Consider the following 19,451-nt stretch of genomic DNA (forward strand, 5'->3'; position numbering starts at 1 on the left):
TTAAAAACGAAAAGAAAAACAAGTGTACACTGTATTTGATTTCACTTGTCAATTTGATTAACAAGCATATTACATTATTTTACCTATTCATTAGATATTTCGTAATTATAGTAAAATGCAATCCAGTTTCAAACCATTATTTAAGACACATTAACTGAAACATTCTATGAAGTCATGTATAATCTTTATTACAACCGGATGTATAACAATTCATGATCAAGTGTTTGTTTTTAAATTACATAGAACGTAACATTTCATCAACAATAATTTCTATGTTCAGTTTTTTTTTTCGTTGATAGTTGCATCTTGTACCAATTTTCACTGTTTTAGAAATATTTATGTACAATCATGTATTTTGAAGATTGCATGCTTTGGAAAGAATTTCAAAACACACTAATTCACACTATTAAATGTGGTACTCCAAACATTGAAATCACTCGTTCTCTCGAGCAGGAAACATAGAAGATTCTTTTTACAGTGTTTAAACCAAACTTTTGAAAATATAACGAAGAATTAAACGTTGATTGATTTTGTTGTTTATCAAACCTCGAGTCGGCAGTTATATCAGCGAACGAAGAAAATGTAACTAAGTAGCGCATGAAATGAAAAAAAAATACCTAAATACTGTGGATATTAAAAGCATACTAGTACTTATACATAAATTTCAACGCCTGTAGACTGAACAGTATTTCGTCAACGAGGCAGAAATTCAGGCGAGCTTACAGACTCTGATATATTAATGCATGCATTTGAGGTCTTTTGTTTAAAAGAATAATTCATTCATTTTGAAATAATTACAGTTTTCTCTTTAATTTGTCTCTTTAGAATGCCCTTTTGTTTTGGTGCCAGTGATTGGTTCTCTGATCGTTGTGTCGTGGTAGGTTGTGACGTGACTGACCGAGCAGTCAAAACATCTTCAAGCTCCAGAGAATTAACTCCCTTGACTATAATAAATTCGTACAGCACCCAGTAGCGGCCCTTTGGATCGTTTGTTCCGGCAACTCGAACACTTCCGCCGGCAGTTGAAGTTCGGACAGCCGCTCGCCAAACATCACCATTTCCTTTTTCAATTTTTCGTCCATTTACAACTGCTTTAATGATATCACTTGACCGAAACCTTATTTTTATCCACGTTTCTTCCGGAAGCTCGCGTGTCAGAGGTTCTAGTAACTGGCAGTGATATTCTGAGGCGGAGGAATACATAACTGGAAATGGTAAGGTGTGTTTCATGGCGTCTTTAGTACAATCTATTAGATACAAAAGAACTGGCTCATAGTTCCCAGATTTGGCTTTACAAAAGATTTGCAATTTATAGAACCCTTTCTCTGGAAAGTGACCGCGTATGGATATTGCACTTCCAATGTTTTCTACCAACACGTAACGTTCTATGTTTTTTAGTGTGCATTCAGAGTAACTCACTCTAAATGAAACAGGGAAATTTCTTTCTATAGGTAAAGTCAACTCTAAAATGCCATCTTTTGGGGTTATAATAAGAGGTGATTCCACACCAGTTTGAAATCCGAAATCTCTGTAATCAGTTCGTGACCTCCAGACTCCGGAATGTTTTGGGTATAAAAACACCTTTGGCTCTGTTTGCCTACAACGCAATATGTATGACACAAGCGCATAAAGTGTTGTGTCGTTCTTGTCAACACTTCCGAGAATCGTCAACCGGAACTTTCCCACAGTTGGGGGGCGTATTCGAATGGAAAATAAGTTCTGGTCTGGATTTTGCACTAACGTATACTGTTTATGAACATTGCCATCTGTGTCCGTTAAACGCGCTGCAACATTGTTTAACATTCTCGTCGTCCCTTTTATAAACACGGTGGCAGACAACGTCACCTGAATCACAGCCTGTCTATGAGACACTAGTTCCACGCCCCATTGGAAGGATTTGATCGTCCTTTTTACATTTTTATTAAATGTTTGCAATGTCAAAGGTTTCTGAAGAAGTTGCCAAGCTTTGCTTTCTTTCTTGTTGTTGTCCATGTATGGAAAATGGGTAGAAATTAGCTGGTCGGGATCGGTAAGGAAGTAATAGTTTTCAAATTCCCTGGTATAATGACCGTCATCATTCACGTGGCCTGCGCCCAAGGTACAGTCAATCAAACACCACTGCCCGATCACGTGAACAGCATTCCAAGCGTGATTGGTTGGCTGTGTGTACTTAAAAGGTTTAGTTGCGTTATATCCATAACCTTTTACAAATCCGTAAAGAGTTTTTACGGGAATGTTTGATAATCTATAAACAGAAAATATACATGTTTCCAACAAAATACATAATATAGAGGTATGTTCATAAGATTCGATACAGTAGTATATTTAAAAATTAATGTTAGTATAAACAAAGGAATACCTGCATAGTTCCGCAAACAGTTCAGCGTATCCATAGCAAAGGGCCACTTTTGTGTGCATTGTAAATTCAGCTGCTACAGGCTTCTTATAGTTATTGAGAAAGGACCGAAGATCTAGTCTGTAAAATACATATGGATGTTACATAAGTCAACAAATTCCTTGATAATGAAAGCAGCTAAAATGAAAATTATCAGTAACTGCATGAACTTCTAGTACGCATTTGCATAAATGACATAGGTTGATGATGTAACCATGGAGATATAAAGCCTCTCTTCGAACATCCTGCAATCAATGTGGAAAAAAGAGAGGTAACTCTAAATTTTCATACAAAGTAGTTGTAAGAAGTTATCTCTCTTTGAACACGAAAATTTGGTTTTTGATGGGAATTTTTAAGATGATAAGTCATAGCACTTTTAAGTTTTTAACAGATAAACACAGAGTTTTGCTATACTTTATAGATGACTTACTCCACATGGTTACATATCCAGTGGTAGAAGGCCCGAACTCGTCCCAGGTTGGTCTTAGACGCCTTGGACAAATACTTAGCGAGGTTATGGACGGAAAGATCAGTGGACTTGGGAGCCTGTAACATCAAAAAATTATTCGTTCTCTAAGTTGTGACCGCTTTCTGTATTTTGTTGTTTATTTTATGAGGTTTATTGTATACTGATCATGAAATTCTTTTTTTTTTCCCTTCTCTTCGGGTATATATTATTTTTAAAATTTGAAAAAAAGACAAAAGACTTATTTTCCTTGTTGATGACTTCTATCATGTTGTAAATTTTGAATTTATTAGGTGGGGGTAGGTGCAAAATTTAAACATGACTTTCGTAAAACTCATATTTCATCATTAAAAGTTGAACAATTTTGAATGTCATGGAGGAGGCAAGTTCTAACCATATATTCAATAACTTAAAACTTCATGAAACAGTTCAATATATATATTGTCTGCAACATCATAATGACCAGGGAATAATCATTCAATTAATTTTTAAAGTCTTTCCTTTATTTTTGTTTGAAATTTAAGTGTGCTGATTCTGTTTATAATTATAACATTTTTTTTTGTATTTGAGTAAACTTTAATGGGTATATATGTACGGTATCATATATTTTCAAACTTTATATATAATCGTGTATAATATTTGTCTATTCTTACGCAAGATTCTCTTGATTACTTGTTATACACTAACTTTTGCTGCGTAACTGTCGACTTTTTTGAACATCGATAGATCGGAAATGACATCATCTCTTCTGAGACTGGGCGGGATTGGTGCCAAATCCTCGTCAACGATTGGTTGGACGCTGATTAAGCGGGTCTCGGGGAGAGTTGTGACGTCAGTGATCTCACAACAGGGTTTGGAGGAACATCTACCCATATTTCATCCCATCGTCTGAATCACATTTGTGACGGATATCTGTGATTGAAATAGAAGCATTAAGATGGCCATGCTAGCAGGCAAAAAGAAAGAACTTAACATGGAAGATTAACGGGAGAAATTGTATTGGGAAAAATCTTTTTGAGGGAGGAGGGGGTTCGATTCTTTATCAAATTTAAAGCTAGTACAAAATAACTTACTTATTGCTTCATAAAACTTTCGATTAATATTATTGTAGAGTAAAATATTTGGCAAAACGATGAGGGAATGAGTCAATGCCCCCTTCCTAATTTTACCACGCACAGTCACTTGTTTTAATTTTTTACGAATTTTCTTGTTTCCAGAGACACGGAGGAAAAGGGGGGGGGCAAAAAATATTCAAATGATGAGGATGATACAGTTATAGATATAGATGTGGGAGCTATACCGAAGTAACTAGACAACTCCTACAATGTGAAGGAAGAAAATGAATAAAATTATAAACTTTTAAGATATTCAATTAATCTTTGAACAAATGAATAGATGAATGTTACAAAGAAATTATATGCATTTTCACCTGTCATATGTAAAACAGTTCGATTCTTGGTATCCCGTTCCTTTTCATGCAGGTTAATTCTCTGCAGGATTTATACATGATTTTCGTTAAGAAATAGATATACTGTTTCATATGGTCCATTAAAGCTAAATCTTCTATTTGTCTTTTTCCCCTGTTTTCTACGTATCCCTTGGTATGGTAAACACAATCACGCAAACATTCCACTTGTTTATCCCCAAGGTAAACAAAACATCGATAACATCGGACACACAATTTTGATAATCCAGTGAAAATACGGGTGAAAAATAATAAAAGCACAAATATCGTAAAGAAAGATACAGGCAGTTTTTTGGATACACAATTCCGAAGTTCGAGAACGTTGAGAGAGAAAAAATATTTCAAAAAATCAATCTTTACTCTCGCTTTCTCAGTAGATATTGAATAAAACACATTTCCCTTATTTAAATTCACAGTACGGATGAATTGTCACGCACTTAAAACAAAGAAGTGTTTTAAATGAATGTTATTTAAAAGACGTCACTGCATGTTCTCTTATCTAAAATTAAAGCTTGTGTGTCTTTAAATAACGCGTAAACTTGTATCTTTAATAATCTCTCTCTCTCTCTCTCTCTCTCTCTCTCTCTTTAGCCTATATAATGTCGAAGGGAAAGTACGTTTGTATCAGTATAGTTCTAAGGAAATTAAAGTAATTCTTGTTAAGGTTTCGATGGGTATTGTATTTTTTTTTAAACATAATTGATATTTGATACTTGACAAGTATTTTTTTTCATATATATGAAGCCTATGACTAAATAGGTTTCTTGTTTAGGAATGAATTTTTTTAAAACAAATTTTCAACCACTGCAGTATATAGAAAACATTGTCTTGGGATATTTTGATATTTTTATTTTATCTTAATATTTTTGCCTTGAAATTCCATTATTCATTTCTGCAATATTTTAAACAGATGAATTAGCTATAATTTCTATGAATTATGGTAATATGGGATATTTTATTGTAAAGAACATCAATAACAAGCAAAGGCACTCAGGGAATGGAACTCCCCCCCCCCCCCCAAAAAAAAAAAAAAAGTTTTCTTTTTTAAATCTGAGATCGACACATTTTTTTTCCTAATTATATTTTCTAATCTGCATTATATTTTACATGTATCAGTAATGTAATCATTTCGTCTTCATTATCCTTTTGGGAAAAAATAAATAAAATAAAATCACGTCTTTTCGAATGAAACTAGCTTAAAAACTGGTCTTCCTTTTAATGTGTCTGTCGATTTCAACGCAATTTTACGAATAGATTTCTGAATATCAAAAATATACAATATTTGTTGCTTTCGGAGTTTTGTTCATACATTGTAATTTTTCCAATCCTTGTTTTAAAGATACACGCTACCAATTTTTTATTTTAAAAAATGGATATACTGGATCGGTATATCTTTGGCATTTATTTTCTTTGTATATAAGGCCTAGATAAATAAATTAAATAATGTTTTTCCCGTTCCCCCACCAACCCTAAATAATATGAGCCGACCTTGAAAATTTTTCTGACGTTGTATACTTTCTGGAAGTAGACCATTCTGGTTTCTCTATTAAAAATCCTTATACATGTATCTCCGTTTTCCCCTGTATTTTAGAAAACACATATATATTTGCCACCGGTTTCCCCATGCAGGGAATATATGGCACCATCAGCCGCCCTTTTTTTTAAAGAAAAGATGTAAACATTATTTATCTTATAAAATATTGTTTATTGTCACAGTTAAATAATAAAATGTTGAAATAAAATAAAGGTTTTTCCTTCCTACCGTCTTTTTTAATTTTTGAATAAGATACCTATTTATTTATCAAGTCCTTATTTAATGCATATATATCAGCTATATATTGTTAAGAAATTGTAGACATCTGTGATGTTCAGATTTCTTTCTCTTTGACATCAACTTTATAAATCTATAAAAATTTATCACTTTGTTAATATAGTGTCGTTTACTAATTATTGAATTAGAAATTCATATAATGAGTACATTGTCGTGTACTCATTATATGAATTTCTAATTCAATAATTAGTAAACGACAATAGTATCGCGATACATAAATGTGGGACTTCGAATGAAAAATGATCATTCATTTTACTTATAATGTTAACATGGATTTAGTTGTTATTTTCACATATGTCATGACTTTTACAAAAAATTAGCTTGTATCATCAGTCCTTTACATTCTGGCCTTCGATTCTTTATTTAATGTCTGATTTAGGAAAGCGGAAGTGACTGCTGCTCGAAATGATGCAGGGTCAAACTGACTGGAAACCGTCTATCATCTCTACTTCCGGCTTGATGTGTAGACAGACGTGTACGTTTGTGTAGACAGAAACCGACATAAACATGCCTGGGATGCAATTTGAATACGATGAGGAAGGAGGAACCTTCTTCTATTTTTTGTTTTCTCTATGGGGCCTCGTTCTTATTCCCGCCACGTATTATTTTTGGCCCAGGAAATCTGTAGACGGTAAGAAACTGTCGCTGATGACACACAGCTGTTCATTTTGTCTAAACGGTAAAATTTGGAGGCTCTTAAAAAAAAATTAAAAACAAAAATATTTTGTTGGAATATTATTTTATGATGATATACTGAGACAAGAATATTATGCACAGGATGTGTATTGAAGTTTCACAAGTTGAATCAATATTTTGCAATTAATTTGCTTAGGTGTGAGCAAACGGTAAAGTACTGATGGTTGCATCACTTGCATGGAAAATGAATTTACCATATGACTGATATGACTTTAAGTATGCTGTATGTGAGAGACAAGATGTGAAAAGTGTAATTTAAAACATCTTACTTTAGGGTAACATACCATAGAAACTTGTTTCTTGATAGAATATTCTAAAGATCATGAAAATTAAAACTGTGGTGCTAAAGTTTATATGGCATATAAACATTCTGATACAGAAAGGATGAAATCATCACTGAAAATACTTAAGTTACAAAGCTTTGATTTTTTTTCTGTACAGATGATAAAGATAAGAAGAAGAGAGAGTGTAATTGTGATCCTTGTGTCATAAAACGGCATCAATTAAAATCCAGCACAAAATGGAACAGAATGAAAGAGAAAGTTTTGTAAGTGAATTTATTGCTATTATCATATACAGTTAAACTTCGGTATCTCAAACACTGATATCTCAAATACCAGGGATATGTTGAGGTGATCTGATAGTCCCAACCACTTATTCTTTAAGTATATTACCCCTGTTATCTCGAATCCTCGGATATCTCTTACCCGGTAGTTTTTTCTTGGTCCATCGAGTTTGAGATAGCAAGGTTTGACTGTAGTTAGCATCAGAAGAGTGATGATAAGTTAACCATTGTTAAGGTGAGGCTTATAGTTTATGCTTTTTTATCATTTTGATATGATAAAATTATCATATTTCTACATTTTGTGAATACATTCTCATTAGTTAAAATTTATAGCATATTCCTGCAGTTTATAGATAGAGCACTTGTTAACGTACATGGAAGAAAGTAAGGGATGAAACTTATAATCATGCTACTGATGCAAGTCATATAAATTGATAATGCTGATTTTTTTTTTTTTTTAGGAAAGTGGTATTTATAATAGCTTGGATAATATTTGCCCTACTGGCCTACAAAGTTTCCCAGATCCATATAGAATACCAGGAATATGACCCATATGCTGAACTTGGACTGGATGTTGTAAGTTTTTAACTGAATCTAGATTTTAACAGAGTGTAGTCACCCCTCAAGGTTACCTGTAGGGTTAAATAAGTCCCAGCTGAAGGTGGCATCTTTTATAAAGGAATTACATAAATATGTGTCAGATGGGAAATCCTGCTTTAGAGCAAGTTCTGTATTATGTGCCTTCCATGAAGACACAATCTCAATATTATTGAAAAATTAAATTAATGTTGTCCTTTTCTTAATTAAAGTATTAAATATTAATAGAAATGAATTTATTTAAAAAAAGAATTAATGATAAGCCATGATTTTGATGACAGTATTGCTCCTATTATTACTATTATAATTATATTGGTGTTATAATTTCAACATTTCTTTATCATCAACTTGGCAAAATGGCTTTGAGTCAAAATCATGACTTATTTATCCATATAAATTATGAAATTTGAGAGTTAGATTTTTCCTTGGATCAATTTTTTTAAAGTACAATTTGTAACATTGTTTAATGATTTTTTTTCTTTTTTAATGTATAAGTTTTGTACCCATGCATTATTTGTAGAGTTCATGAATACGACTCTGATACGTTATTTGTAGGGAGCAACAAAAGAGGAAATTAAGAAGGCTTACAAAAAACTAAGTTTGAAATACCATCCAGACAAACCTACAGGGGACCACAAAAAGTTCATGAAAATTGCCAAAGCCTACACAGCGTAAGTTTAGTGTAAATTTTTTGTCTTCAGTATTTTCTTTTATAAATACCATTTTGGAATGCAGGTCATTGAGTCTTTAAAATACTTATGTCTGTATGTCATGACTTTCTCAATAGAAAATTGATATAAATACTTAGTCCTGTAACAGGAAAGGAGAAAACGTATGGCTGGACTGGGAAACGAACCCTGGACCCCTGTATCACTAGTCAGGTGCTCTACCGACTGAGTTCGCCAGGCCGATATCCACGGCCCAAACCATTACATTCCTCCCTCCTTATATTGTCTTTGCCCTCGAAGACACAACCCAAGTTCTTATCAGCCCCTGGCAGGACTTTCACTTGCAAGTCGAGGGGTGGTCAATGGCACCAAATTTGTAATAGGAAAGGAGAAAATGTATGGCTGGACCGGGAATCGAACCCAGGACCCCTGTATCACTAGTCAGGTGCTTTACCGACTGAGCTACCCAGGCCGATATCCACAGCCCAAACCATTACAGTCCTATATAGCCCACATAATGCTTTTGCTGGAAATTTTGAAGAGTACAGTTGAACCAGTTTTGTTAATGCACAGTGCACACTGTACTTTTGAATAATTCAGCACACCAACACTGAAATAATTGCAGATATACACAAAGTCTACAAAACGTCTTCCAGTACAAAAGTATACAAGTTTGACCTTTTTCTATTTATAGATTGACAGATGAAGAAACGAGGAAAATTTGGGAGGAGAGCGGTGATCCAGATGGTCCAGGAGGTAAAATTACTGGCAGTGGATACTGGCTTATACTGGGTTTAAATAATGACGCTCTTTAAAGTTAAAAAAAAAGATTACAGAATATAATTTGCATGCAAGTTCAACATGTTCAATATCTAGCAAAATAGATTCATCTAAGATGTTGCAATTTAACTATCCCGTATTAAAAAGAGAAGTGGATTAAGTAATTATTAAATATTTCATTATATTATTTGAAATGCATATTGCAAATGAACAGTTGAAAATGGTTTATAAGTATAAATTTTACTGTATGAAAAGAATTTTTTTAGTCACCAGATTTGGTATAGCTTTGCCCAAGTGGATTGTGGAGAAGCAGAATTCTATGTGGGTATGTCAGTCTTTATGTTATTATAAAGTAAAAAAAAGATAAAGTGATTGAATGAATCATTTCAGCCATAACCTGGGGATGGGCTCTACCAAAATGGCTGGTGGAAAAACACAACGCTAAGTGGGTATGAAGCAGCGCTGAGTAGGATAGTATTTCTACATATACTAGTATTTGAATTTAGAAAAGATGAGTCCAGTTCTACAGAAAGAAAAATTCCCAGCTAGTTTTATTGCTTCATTTGCTTATATATTTTCATAAAGAAAATTTTGTCTGTTGATGTTTTCATCTGAATTAGCTCTTTTCCTATATGATCCAACTCTATCTTATTGATAAAGCAATTATTACTCCTTGGAAGTTGCTTTGCCTATATACATATATAAAGAAATGGGAAAAATTTATTCAAAATGGAAAAAAATACTTGTGAATGTTTTAAAGTCAGTGTTTATTGCTTGTGGCTTCAGCTTGTTTCTCCTAGACTTGGCTAGTGTATTCTTTAAGTGGATATACACTGTATTTAATTGAACAGTCAGGTAATCACTGCCCCGCAGGACCTGATATGCATTGTTACTTGATTCTTTATACACATAGGGTCATCATGACCTTTCCTTGGTGTCAGCTTTACAATAGACAACAGCTGTATGATTTTCATTACATTTATTAGAGGCTTGAACAAAAGCATATACAATCTATCTGCCTTATATGCAATATGATGCAAGTAAATTTAAGTTCATCTGATATTTTTACAGAGTATTTACAGCCTTAATACTGAGTGTGAATAACCTTACACTTTCAAAAATTTCATTATGAAAAGTGAAGGTTTTGAGATCAGCATAAATAATCAGTATATCATTTTCTGAAATTTTTCTAACAAAAATGTAGAATTTTATTGAAGAGTATTTTATCTCAGTAAATCTCAGCAATCTGAGAAAAATAATGTACTTCTGATGATTTTTTTTTTTTTTTTTTTTTTGCATTAGAAATAAAGTTAATTAATATTCAAAATTTTGAATGAGAATGATTTGCATGCATTTATCACTTTTTGCTGTGTCAGAAAGATGTTGTTTAATACAGAATTAAAAAGAAAATGATTTTAAAAATAAAAAATGATTTTAAGAAAATTTTGTTAAGAGTGAAGGTCCTTTATATAGTTGATAATATCTGTAATGCTGATGCTGTTCTATTCCTGTAGGTCCTGTTGGTTTATGGTCTGCTATTCATGGTTCTCCTGCCTGTTGTTGTGGTGAGTACTCAGTAGAAAATAATCACAGTCACACTATCTTCACAAAGGATTGGTTTGAAAAAAAAATGCCATGTAACCAGCTTATCATATAATTGCCTGGTTTATCATGCATAATACATTTATTTTCAAATTTTTCAGCTTTTAGAGGGGATTTTCAATAATATTTGTATGAACAGAAGCATAATTTCTAGTAAAAATCTTTTGCATTGAAATTTTCCTCTTCAAAACAAAATACAACTACATGTATTTATCAAACTAAAGAAATAATCAGTGCATCTTTGTGCACACATTTATTGTAATCAAAGTCTAAGTGATTATGTCTGGCCTTTTCTTTGTTTACAGGGTGTTTGGTGGTACCGCTCTATCAAGTTCTCTAAGGACCAGGTTCTGTTAGACACCACCAGATTGTACTACTATTTCTTCCAGAAAAACCCCAACATGATTCTTAAAAGTAAGCATGCATGTATAGTTTCTGTGCATAAATGGTGCACATTGTTAAGTCATGGCAATAATGTTCAGTGTTGAAGCATATTCTTAACATGAGAAGACATTATTAAATAAATGTAAAATAAACAAAACTTGAATGATAAACCACTTTGAATGACACCATTGTAGATTAATTTCTGTACAAGGTATCAGTCTATTGACAGATATAAGTTTTTCTCCCATGATTTCAGTCAAAATACAAGAGTTGCATAATTAGATTTTTTTTTATTCTTCATTTATAATCTCTGCTCTTTTAAACTTATTCATATGCTAACTTTGGACTGAAACAGTGAAAAAGACTTTCTGAAATAAATTAAAAAAAATGACTTCAAAAGACTGTTAACTGAGTCTTTGTGTCATGTAGGAGTGATAATGGTGTTAGCTGGATCTTTTGAATTTGACAAATTCCACAATGCCGAGATTGTCGAGAGACCGAGTGATAATGAGGAGGTCCCTATGGTAAGATGACAGAAAGATGAAATTTGAAAACCATATACAGGTTTTTTAAGAAAAAAATGAATATGCTTATACATTATATATATGTATATCAGTTAGATAAAAATAAACAAGTAGAGTAAAGATAATAATGGAAGGGTAGATATATCAATATGTCATGTGAAATTTAAAATCTTATTTGCTATGAGTTTGTCTTAAATTGATCTGAACTAGAGTTAAAGTAATAAAAGTGCTAAAAATATAATATTTTCTTGATCAGCTGATCAAACGTTTGCCAAACCTGGATGAGAAGAACAAGGAGAAGCCCCTGTGTTATCCCTACAGTGTCAAGGCCAGGGCTCTCCTACACGCCCACTTCCAGAGGCTGGACCTTCCCCCGGACACGCTAGCTATTGGTAAGTGGATCTCAGTCCTTCTCCTTCATCCCTTCTCCAATGTAATACCTCCACAACGGACACTTTACCCTTTAGCTACATTGTTTGAATATTAAGAATTTCATCTCTGTGCACATTTTCAGTTGTGTTAATTTAAGGGTTTTAATTGTGAAATTGGGCATTTTTGATTTATTGAAAAAAAAATCAGAAAAATATGAATATGAAATATTTATATACATTTATTTTGATTTGAAGTGTTATTAATTCCATTGTCAGTAATAACCTACAGAAAAATTTGAAAGATTTAAATGGATTCAGATTCAAGTTGATTTATATGGAAAATTCCAATGAATAATTTAACATGATATATATATATGTATTAGTGACATTTTATTATTATTGACTTCCGTCTGAATTAAAAGTAATCCTGTTTCATTTCCTCTTCCAGACCAAGCATATGTGGTGAAAAAGTGTCCATATCTTATCAATGAAATGATAAATGTTATCGCACAGCTGGTGGCAGGAGCTCACAGAAACGGTACGTCTACCTGGCAACAAATAACATCAGCTTATATTTAGTAAATGAAATTTACAGTAATTTCGTGTATTTAAAGCTAACTGTATACATGTATCTTTTTAGAAGCCAAAGTAACATTTAAAGATAAACATATATACATTGTATGCTCTGATTTCACATCAAATGTATTGATATAATGTTACACAAAATGTTACAGAAACGTAACTTCATTCATTAATGTTTATTTCAAATCAGCTGTCCAGTACATGCCTCGACTAGAAACAGTGGAGAACTGTATGAAGCTTTCACAGATGTTGATACAGGCGGTGGACGTACGGACTAGTCCTCTGTTACAGCTACCACATCTAACACAGGACATGTTGAAACATTTCACCACTAAAAAGGTAAATACATCACCTAACACAGGTCATTCTGAAATACTTCACCACTAAAAAGGTAAAAAGAAATACACAACCTAAACAAAACATTAGAAATACTTTACCACTGAAAAGGCAAAAAAAATACCACAGCTTACACAGGACATGCTGAAACATTTCACCACTAAAATGGTAAATACACCTCAAAGGACATGCTGAAACACTTTTCCAAGAGAAAGGTAACTCCTAGGATGGCTCTTCACCAGACCTGATTTTTAAATTTTGAAAGAGTGACTGTATCCTTGACCTTAAGTTTAAAATTTCACATACATGTATGTGGAAGGACATTTTGAAATTATCAGTCTCAAGTTCTTTCATGCAAGAAACTAAAATCCCACAAAAATGTTTTGCACTATTAAACACTTAATGTTACAGAAATGTTACTGTCCACAGAGAACCCATAAGAAAGGCTCTGTTGGTGAAGATTGATACGATTACTCTTCCTGTGTAGATTGTACAATTTATTTTTGTTATTTAATGATTGTAGAGACACATCCAGAGAATCCGCGACTTGATCGGGATGAAGGAGGAAGATCGACGCTCACTTCTACGTCACATGACGTCTGACGAGTATCGTGACATAATTAATGTGTGTGCCACACTGCCACATGTCAAGATGGAGGTCCACTCCACAGGTATAAAGCAGAATGATGATTTTATTGATGGAGAATTGTTTTAGATGTTGTGTAGGATGGAAATGTTAATTTCGCCTATTTGTGTTGTATTTCATGTATACAGAAATATGTAATATTACATGTGAATGTGTGGCCTTTGTTTCTCATACATGTACAGTCAGCCCTTTTTAATCCAGATACTTTTGCTCCAGAGTAAATGAAGTGTCCTGATTAATGAAATTTATCTTCAAAAAATTGGTATACATAAATGTAAATACTGTAGAAAAAACCCCCAAAGAATTCAAGTGCACATGTTCTGTGATGTAAACTCATCATGTATGTTTGCTTATTACATGCCTATTTACCTATTATAGTTCTGGATGATGAGGATACATCAATAACAGCTGGCTCTATTGTGACGGTAAATGTTAGCCTGACCAGGGAGATGATGGAGGTGTTGTTTGATAAGGAGGATCTGTCTCATGTTGACGAGGAACGTGACAATCTAGCCATCGCTAACGAGGAAACGGAATCTAATAAAGACCAGGTGAGTGGGACAGGAAATGATTTGTCCAGTAGGAATATTTGCAAATGTCAGTGAAGGGACTACCACTGGTAGGCATAAGGAATAATTCAGCATGTCCTGTGTTAGGTATGGTAGCTGTGGTTTAATTTGGGCAATGTCATGAATTTCATTGTCAGTGTATCATGTAGCAAAAGTATTGGTTATATAGTCAATATACATGTGTAACAGGAAAGGAGGAATGAATAAAGAACATATATGGCTGGACCCTGAATCTGGGACCCCTGTATCACTAGTCAGGTGCTCTAACCACTGATCTACCCAGGCCAATATCCACAGTTCAAAGCCCAAACTTCTACGGATGTATATTTAAATAAATGTAGAGCACAGGTTGTCAAAGATATATTTAGTTCAAACAACTCACAATTAAACAGATCTCCTTCAGAGAATTTTTTATTTTGTGAAAAATCTACCAGCATGTGAAATGATAAAAATACATGAAATACAATAGTAGTCCACTTTTTGAAATTTGTAGAAACATTGTTTTAGAAATTTAAATTTAAATACAGGTAAGGAACAATAAAAATGAGGAAACTAATTCTCACTAAGATGTAAAAGTAAGATGTAAATGTAAAAGTAACTCAATCCTTATGACATTCAAGCCATCATTGAAAATTCTGCTTTTTAAAATGAATGTAACTTTGTTTTGAACTGCTATTTACTCTAGCCATTGATTCTTTCATACTGCTGACACCTGAATGCAATTTTAGCTGATTTTATAATATAGCAGGAAAATGAGACAGAGGATAATGTTGAAGCAAAAGAGAAAGCTCCTATCTGGCATAAACAGAAAAAACAACCGAAGAAAAAGGGAGGTAATCAAAAGAACAAAAAGGTCAAACAGGCGTACAACTGGAAAGCTGCCGCAGCAACAAACGCCACAGCAAACGACAAGAAGGAGGGCAAGGGGGAGTCAGAAAAACAGGTGAGGTGACTGTGATATTAAATGACTGGAAGGGGGCAAGGGGGAGTCAGAAAAGAGGTGAGATGATATCTAATGTAAAAAAAAAGGGGGACAAAGGGGAGTCTAAAAACAGGTGAAGTGATATGCTACCAGAAGGGGGAGTATAAAAAAAACATGAAATGAACAAAAAAGTTTGCAAGGGAAAGGTGGAACACAAAAAAAGAGAAGATATCTGACTGAATTTTTATATAGTTAGATGATGATGTAGTTAAATAAAGGTGAAAAAAATTTAGTATCATTTTGGTTTTGTAAAAACATACCAGTGGCCTATAGTCATGAAATGTATCTTATTTCAGGGTAATGAGGTTGCAGTGAAAGATGACGAAGAAGACAGAGAAGAGAATGACAATGACTCTGAGAGGGCAGAAACAGACGAGGAAACAAATGCCTCAGATGGTGAGGACCGATCTGTGGATAAGTCAGAGTCCTCCAGAGGACACGAGGAGGACGAGGAGCAGTGGAGGAAATATCAGGAGGAGGCCAAGAAAGAACAACAGCTGGACACAAAGGTCAAGGAGAGTCATCCTGTCCACTGTCCATATTACGGAGAGGTAAGTCGTCATTAGCAACAGTGTCAAAGGTCAGGGAGATTCATCCTGTCCACTGTCCATATTACGGGGAGGCAATTCATCTTTAGCAACAGTGTCCAAGGTCAAGGAGAGTCATCCTGTCCACTGTCCATATTATGGAGAGGTAAGTCGCCATTAGCAACAATGTCAAAGGTCAAGGAGAGTCATCCTGTCCACTGTCCTTATTATGGAGAGGTAAGTTGTCATTAGCAACAGTGTCAAAGGTCAAGGAGAGTCGTACTCTCCATTGTCTGTATTACGGAGAGCTTAATTGTAATTAGCAAAAGTCACAAAAGTGCAAGGAAAGTTATCCTTTCTATTGTTCAAGTCAAAAGAGAGGTACATTGTCAATTTCTCGTATGTGGATCTCTGTAGGTTTGAAGGTTTCATTGAGTGCTGATTCTTTTCAAATGAAAAAGCCTCCAAAGGGATTTTAACAACTCAGTGAGTGAAAATTCAATCATTTAGGATCCTTCCTGTTGTGAAACATTTATTTAAGGAATAACTGTCTAATTTTTTGGATTCATGATGTGATCAATCGAGTGGCTTGCGTGATAATTTGCATAAACGCCGAAGGCGTTTATGCATAAAATTATCACGCAAGCCAATCGATTGATCATCGTCATGAATCCAAAAAATCTGACAGTTATTCCTTATATTTACATGCTCCTGATTCTGCAAATTCCCGTGCTAATAGCCCCGCTTCTGTCTCTATTTGTCCTGCCCCGCACGTGATTTTTTTTTAACCGCGCCTATCGATGAAACAGTAGATTTATGTAGAAATAAAGTATTTTTACAATTTGTAATTTTATCTCGGACAAAGACATTGGAAATGTAAATATATATTTTTAAAGTATTATTATAATGTGTCTGATCTCTGTATTATTTTCTAGGAGAAGCAGGAGGGATGGTGGTTGTATGTTTGTGATAAGAAATCTCACATGTTGATTACAGCCCCAGTCCAGATCCTGACACTCAAAGACACAGAGGAGGTGGGTACCAGACTACCAATACAGTGTTATAAATGTACAATGCAGATGAGCCTCTTTACATAATCTGACCTTCATTATATTCACAGTCATATTCTTTTTTTTTTTTTTCAGATGACACTCAAGTTCTCTGCCCCTCACAAGCCTGGATTGTATACCTACACAGTGGTGCTAAGATCAGATTGTTATGTTGATTTTGATCAGTCCAAGAATATCAGGGTATGACATGAAATTGTTGATTTAATCTTCATCTTCATGGTGATGAGAAATCTGTAATTTACATGCATGAAACAGAATTTTGTCTTGCTAAAAATGCAAATTTGCACTTTGAAAAGTGAATGAATTACCAACTCTATGACTTAAGATCAATATTAATTCTGATGAATGATTTTTGAGTACATTAAAAACAAATGAGTTTCATTGGATTTTTGTTTGTTAACGAAGAATTTATGGGAAAATAAAAATTTTGACAATTTATCTCATTTATCCCCATTATTCATCAGTGCGTTTAATGTTTTTTCAACAGCTGGACGTGAAGGAAGCCAAGGTGATCGATGACCATCCTCAGTGGGACTTTGTCGATGATGAAGAAGACAAGGACAAAGATGACGAAACTGACTCGGATTACTCCACGGATTTTGATGAATCTGATGATGATTGAACATCCACTCACCATTAGGAGGATGTCTAAAGATTCAAGCATTTTAAGTGAAAGTCAATACTGTGACAGCAAAGTGAATCTAAAAATTGTGTCAAACTAAGAAATATCGATAACAAATATATATAAATGTGTCTTGTATAATGGGGAGAGCACTTCAGTAGTAAGATGATTAAATTCAAGATTATTCAAAAAAAATCTTTCTTTATATGTATGGCAACTGCATCAGTTGTTTGTTTGTTCTTTTGACGTTTACAATCTTTTCAATATTTTTATTGGCAGTTTGAAAGCTTAAATTGGCAATAGCTTGCTGTTCAGTGCTCTCTTACATGTAAATACTGATTGATCTAAATACTGATTGGTAGAAAATTATCTTCAGTTTATAATTAGGAGATGAGGTGAATTAATTTCCTACATGCTGTCAAATTGACAAGAATTTAGTGATAAGTTCCAGTTATGAATAGGTGATTTCTATTTCTTTATGAAGAAAATCCTATTTAGTTTAAGCTGGTTGTATATATGTGTGTGTGTGTATTTCACAACTGTATGTTAAATACTATGTTTTACAATGTCTGACTGATAAAAACTCATTGAACATTTATTCACTGTACAAAAATATGTGCCACATTTGCCCTAGAACAGTTTCATTTCAAAATATTTACATACATTATCAAACATTTTCATATTAGCACAGAGACAAATTTTTTTCTTGAACTTCAAATGCAACACTTCATTTGCTTTTCATATTGCAAGAGAAAAATGAAGTGAATGTGTGTAAAGAAAGTCAGTCAAAAGTGTGGTGGAAAATATACAGCACTACCAACTACTGCCATTTACAAAATCAATGTACACTTGTTCATTTTAAGCTTTGTTGGTAATTTGATGTAGCAGTTTAAGATTTTGTAAATATAACTTTTTCGATGTTATTTTAGTTTTTGTACAATCAGTGGCCATAGGCATTAGTCATAAACGTGTTTATGTTTTTCTTGTACAAAATGTATATCAGAATGCATTTGCATGGGGGGGAAAATACACAATTTACAATATTTTCCTATACATTTGACCGAGATTTAATGACAATATTTATAGAATTTCGGAATGATTTTGTATTGTTTTATTTATTTGATATGTGCAACATCTCATTCCAAGAACAACTTGTCATAAACTCATTGTAAATATATCATAAAATGAAATGGTTGATGAATGTCATGAAATGATCACTTGTTATATTATGCTTAATGTGGAAAATGGAAATAAAAGTAAACAAATCAATGTTTCTGTGGGTTTTTTTTATTATTATGATTACCAGATGGTGAAATGAAGATCTATTTTGTTGTTTAAAAAAAAAACAGAGAGAGAAAAGAGAAATTTTATAATTTGTATGTGTAAATATTCATCTTAAGGATAATTATTATAATGTTGAATTTCTTATACAAATTCATCTGGATGGTGTATTTATAGTAAGAACATTTTGCTACATGTAACTTGAGTGAAAAAGCAATTGGGAGCAATGTATGTACCGGTAGTGCTGAAATGGTATCGACTTTCTAGAGAAAACCCATCCCATACAGTAAATGTTGTTTTAAAGTTTAGACATGGTCACACCTAGTCTTGTTTGGAATTCAATAAATAGGAATTGTTGTAAAGCATACTTTTTTTTCAAGCAGCACTATTCAAAACAATTTGCTGGAACAAACTTGATAAAAGTGATTTATAGATTCAGGGGAATTTTGAACTCTATATACATGTATTAATGCATATCCATTAATTAATTTA

At 33.4% G+C, this 19,451-nt stretch overlaps 2 protein-coding genes across 4 annotated transcripts; one reads left to right on the forward strand and one right to left on the reverse strand.

The window, feature by feature from the left end:
* Nucleotides 1–780: 780 nt before the first annotated feature.
* Nucleotides 781–3,755, reverse strand: LOC133201453 (kyphoscoliosis peptidase-like). The gene is made up of 4 exons (XM_061337256.1): nucleotides 3,549–3,755; nucleotides 2,826–2,941; nucleotides 2,360–2,476; nucleotides 781–2,245 (listed from the first exon to the last, which is right to left on the reverse strand). Exons 1-4 carry the CDS (start codon nucleotides 3,732–3,734, stop codon nucleotides 781–783), a joined length of 1,884 nt encoding a protein of 627 aa, XP_061193240.1. The 5' UTR covers nucleotides 3,735–3,755.
* A 2,829-nt stretch (nucleotides 3,756–6,584) lies between these two features.
* LOC133201520 (translocation protein SEC63 homolog) lies at nucleotides 6,585–18,947 on the forward strand. Of its 3 annotated transcripts, none has more exons than XM_061337322.1 (20): nucleotides 6,585–6,788; nucleotides 7,295–7,400; nucleotides 7,880–7,994; nucleotides 8,571–8,686; nucleotides 9,378–9,439; nucleotides 9,730–9,788; nucleotides 10,978–11,028; nucleotides 11,371–11,479; nucleotides 11,879–11,973; nucleotides 12,230–12,365; nucleotides 12,793–12,882; nucleotides 13,117–13,265; nucleotides 13,786–13,933; nucleotides 14,287–14,459; nucleotides 15,223–15,420; nucleotides 15,756–15,968; nucleotides 16,182–16,223; nucleotides 16,922–17,020; nucleotides 17,132–17,236; nucleotides 17,544–18,947. In XM_061337322.1, exons 1-20 carry the CDS (start codon nucleotides 6,665–6,667, stop codon nucleotides 17,676–17,678), a joined length of 2,325 nt encoding a protein of 774 aa, XP_061193306.1. In that variant the 5' UTR covers nucleotides 6,585–6,664; the 3' UTR covers nucleotides 17,679–18,947. The 3 variants fall into 3 exon arrangements, with proteins under 3 accessions (XP_061193306.1, XP_061193308.1, XP_061193305.1); XM_061337324.1 differs by having other exon boundaries at nucleotides 15,226–15,420; XM_061337321.1 differs by lacking the exon at nucleotides 16,182–16,223 and having other exon boundaries at nucleotides 15,756–16,010.
* The last annotated feature ends 504 nt before the right edge of the window (nucleotides 18,948–19,451 follow it).

Source organism: Saccostrea echinata, unplaced genomic scaffold (assembly GCF_033153115.1).
Source record: "Saccostrea echinata isolate AGI-Se365-2 ecotype Australia unplaced genomic scaffold, CSIRO_AGI_Sech_v1 ptg000044l, whole genome shotgun sequence".
Lineage (NCBI taxonomy): Eukaryota > Metazoa > Mollusca > Bivalvia > Ostreida > Ostreidae > Saccostrea > Saccostrea echinata.